General features: G+C 37.5%; 1 protein-coding gene across 1 annotated transcript; it reads left to right on the top strand.

The window, feature by feature from the left end:
- The first annotated feature begins 308 nt into the window (after positions 1-308).
- On the top strand, positions 309-2,904 carry LOC111491586 (probable lysophospholipase BODYGUARD 3). The gene is made up of 4 exons (XM_023140552.1): positions 309-1,300; positions 1,375-1,703; positions 1,786-1,988; positions 2,360-2,904. The coding sequence occupies exons 1-4, from the start codon at positions 733-735 to the stop codon at positions 2,682-2,684; spliced, it is 1,425 nt and encodes a 474-aa protein (XP_022996320.1). The 5' UTR covers positions 309-732; the 3' UTR covers positions 2,685-2,904.
- The last annotated feature ends 1,580 nt before the right edge of the window (positions 2,905-4,484 follow it).

Genomic DNA, 4,484 nt, shown 5'->3' with positions numbered 1-4,484 from the left:
GGGGGGGGGGGGGGAAGCTTAAGTGAGTACCGACCATGAAGTTTGTTTGTTATTAAGATCTTAAAGAAGTTGACAATTACCAGTTAGGACGGTGTTGAAGAGGAGATGTAAGAGAGTGGAAAAGGTCATGTGGTGTATGCAGCTCGCATTTAATACCAGAGGTTTGGGAGATTAAATTTTATTTAATTCACTAACATTCATAATTGCTTCTGACTTTAAGCAAATTCCATGAGCTGTAACCCTCCCATAACCACAAGAAATAAATTTAAACACCACCTTTCTTTTTCTTTCAGATTCATTCTCTGCCTTTAGATTCTGGGTGGCATAGATAATGAGAGAATTTGTAAGGTTGAATGAACAATTTTTGATACCGCGACTTGAATATTATTAATTCATTGTTTCATTATATAAAGGGGAGGGTAAGAAAAAGAAAAAACTTGTAGCTATGCCTATATGATATCCATTTGGGGAGGAGAAATTGCTTGCACTCTTCTCACGGCCCAAAGGGGGAGTTCAACCACCACCTACCCTCTTTTTTCTTTGCCCAACTCATAGCGTTAAATGAAACATTCAATTCATTATTTTCATCACCTCTCTGCAACACTCTCTGACTATTCATATCTCCTCCAATTTTAAGAGATACCCAAAAACCAGGTCGAAAAATGAAACAAATGAAGCAATTACAGAGAGAAAGGTAGCTCCTTTTTATATCTCCAAAAGGGTGTTCTCAAAATGGTGGCATCCTCATCTTCAATGGCCATATCAGCCAAATGGGTGTTGATTACAATCGCCCGTTTCTCAAACGAAGCTCTCAGCTTTTTTCTCTTCTCGCTTCTCGATGTCATTGACGTTTTGTTGTGTTTTGTGTACAAAGTTGCTGATTTCTTCTATGAGTCCGAATGGAAGCCTTGTTATTGTTCTTCTCACGATCAAGAGGCCATTTCAAGTGGCGATGGGAATAAGATTTTGGTGTCGGAAAAGGGCTTGTCATTGTCCACTAAGCTTAAGCTGGAGGAAGTTTCTGATACTCTGTATACTCGTCCTTCTTTGCTTTCGGACCTATCTAAGGTTACTGTTAATGAGCTCCGGCGGCTCAAGGTTAAGCCTTTTGTCATTGGCTCGACGGCGAAGGCGGCGGTGAGATCCACGTTTACTGTGAACTCCACCATTGTTGAGATGCTTCAAGAGAAGATCAATGGCGGACAGAGTCGTAGGTGGTCGGAATGTAACTGTAAACTCTGTTCATGTTGGTCTTCTTCCTCTAAACAATCTCTCTTTGTGCGTTCTCAAGGACCCAAAGGTAATTCATCACTCTACTACACATTGAAAGATACAGAACGGTTGAAATTTAACTTAAAAATGGTTGATTTTTAGATCACCCACATGAAGACGTATTGTTCATCCATGGCTTCATTTCTTCCTCTGCCTTTTGGACGGAGACCCTCTTCCCTCACTTCTCGGCGTCAGCCAAATCGGCATACAGGCTCCTCGCCGTCGATTTGCTTGGGTTTGGTCGAAGCCCGAAGCCGGCCAATTCACTCTACACATTGAAGGAGCATGTGGACATGATCGAATCCTCTGTTCTTGAGACCCACAAGGTCAAGTCTTTCCACATCGTTGCTCATTCACTCGGCTGCATTTTGGCCTTGGCTTTAGCCGTTAAGCATCCTGGGTCAGTCAAGTCGCTAACGCTGCTCGCACCGGTATGTTTGTAACCATTTTGTTTGTTCCTTTTTTCAATTCATATTAATGGAAACTCGTTGAATGTTAACAAATGGATTGCAGCCGTACTATCCGGTGCCAAAAGGGGAGGAGGAGGCTAGCCAATACGTGATGCGGAAGGTGGCGCCACGGCGGGTGTGGCCGCCGATAGCGCTGGGGGCGTCGATTGCATGCTGGTATGAGCATATCTCAAGGACGGTGTGCCTACTCATATGCAAGAACCATCGCTTTTGGGAGTTTCTAACCAAACTAATAGCCAGAAACAGGTATTTTCTTACCAACTTCAAACCTTTGAGTTTTTCTTCCTGTTTTATTTATATATATATATACCTAAGTTTGCTAAAGAACATTATTTTGTATTTGAAATGCTTCATAATCAATCCTTTTAATTTCTAATAATCTTTAAAATTTATAAATATTTAATAAATTTTTGTTCGAGATTCATCAAGAACAACTCACATGCTTTTGGCTCGGTTCCCGTCTAATTAATATTATGACCTGACATTTGAGAGTAATTTGATGATCTATATTTATTTATTTATTTATTTTTTCAATTGAGAGCTGAAAAAATAATATTATTGCAGTTATTTAAAAAATAGTGAAGGGAAGGAAAAGTAATGGATTATTTGATTTTCAGGATAGAGTCGTTTTTGGTTGAAGGATTTTTCGCCCACACGCACAACGCGGCGTGGCATACACTGCATAACGTGATATGCGGCACGGGTGGGAAGATGGAGAGGTATTTGGACATAATCCGAGAGACGGTCAAGTGCGAAGTGAACATATTCCACGGCGGCGACGATGACGTGGTTCCAGTGGAGTGCAGCTACAACCTGAAGGCGCGTGTTCCTAGAGCGCGTGTGAACGTGGTGCAAAACAAAGACCACATCACGATCGTCATGGGAAGACGGAAGGCTTTTGCTAGAGAGCTCGAGGGAATTTGGAGCAACTCAAATGCTTAATATTTAAATAAATTAAGCAAAATATATATATATATATATATTGCTATTATTCGAATAATTTTAATCGTAAATTAAAAATATAAATAACCTAAAAATCAGGTTTAGAAAAGTCCGTATTTTGCGGGCCCCAAAGCCGTGTGGACGTTTTTGAAATACCCCATAACATAGGGTGTACTTCGAATTTCATATTTTGCTAATTCAGTATATATAAATATAAATCTATACTATCTTTTTTTTATTCTTTTTTGTTCATTAAATTATATCAAAATATATTAATTATTTAACTTCCTCTCCCATGTTATTTGCTAAAATAAATTTTTTTTTATAAAGATCACTCGACATATAATTGTTATTAATTTCAGGAGGACTATAATTAGATTAAAGAAGTTCTTCTTCATTATGTTGTTATGATCACTCTCATTCATGTTATCTTGGCTCATTCATGTATTTTACCGGTATTTTAGTCAATTTAAAAATATTTGCATTTTTTTAAAATTATGAATTAAATTAATTTTTTTTTAAAAAAAAAAATCATTGATCAAATAAATATCAATAATTTCTAAAAGCAGCATTAATTTTTAGCTTGAGGGTCATGTCACGTACATATATATATGCACATAATTATTGAAAATCTTCATGTCCTACCTTCATAATTATTGGCAAACTTATCTAACAACATTAATTTTTATAAAATCTTATGTAAATAATTAGATTTCGTATTTAGATTTGTCATCTAGTGAACCCAATATTCTCCTCTTGACCGCGTGCATCTACTCGAGTAAAAGATATGAGATAAAAAAATATGACATTATTAAATTTGGTATACTTGTTAGGCCAATAATTGGTTTCAAATTTAATTATTTAATAACATGTTATAGTTAAAGATAAATAACATTTTCAAATGTGAAACAAATAAGTTGTGACTCTCAACACAGTGGCTTAGGTATTAAACAAATAGTGTAATTTGTTGGATGGTTCTAGAAAATGGGTCGAGTTTCAATTTAGAAGAAGTTGTTTTGAAAGTTCTAGAGAAGAAGTCGTGAGAGTAAGCTCTAGAATGTATTTTATTAGAGACTAGTTAAGGAAAAAGTTTATGCTAAAATTAAACAATATCATATTAATATGGAGGTTTATTGTCACGGACAAAGATTTAGAGTGTGGTCGTAGAATGCAAAACGAGAAGTTATGAGTAGAATCACGCCATGATTTCATGGTAGGTAGAGAGATCATAAAATTGTTCTTGAATTGCATTTAATAATTTTAGGGAGCAAGGCGTTAATTTACCTACTAAAATATCGCCCGTCTACACCCACGATCCCAACATCACAATTCTATTTTTGTCTAAATTCTGGAGTAAGCGGACTTCTAGATGTGGGATTTTGTTAGTAATTCTTTCCGGTCCGAGAGGGTAATTTGTAGAAAGTTTGGATTGGTCAAACACGTTAAATACCAATTCTTGGCCTTCTCTACATTCCACAACTAACTGTTGACTATAAATCTTAAAACAAAAGGTTTTGGTCGTTGGCTAACCTCCAGAATTATTAAGCTAATGCTTCCGCGGAAGAAACCCCAAATGAAGAAGGACAAGACCCTTGGGCTAGGGCTAAGCCCACTCGTCTAAGCCACCCTAATGAAGCCCCAACTAAAAAGGATGAACAGACTGGGGCTCAACAATCCAACGCCAGGTCTAAGCCCACGAGGCTAACCAGTCACTAGGTCAAGCCGACAGGCCGAATTCAATAATGGATCAAACAGACCAATAGGAAGGGGAAATACAAAATACCCCCCCCCCCCCCCCCC

Source organism: Cucurbita maxima, unplaced genomic scaffold (assembly GCF_002738345.1).
Source record: "Cucurbita maxima cultivar Rimu unplaced genomic scaffold, Cmax_1.0 Cma_Scf00016, whole genome shotgun sequence".
NCBI classification, from domain to species: Eukaryota; Viridiplantae; Streptophyta; class Magnoliopsida; order Cucurbitales; family Cucurbitaceae; genus Cucurbita; species Cucurbita maxima.
Note: the sequence above shows the minus strand (reverse complement) of the source record. Positions and strands in the feature narration are given on the sequence as shown.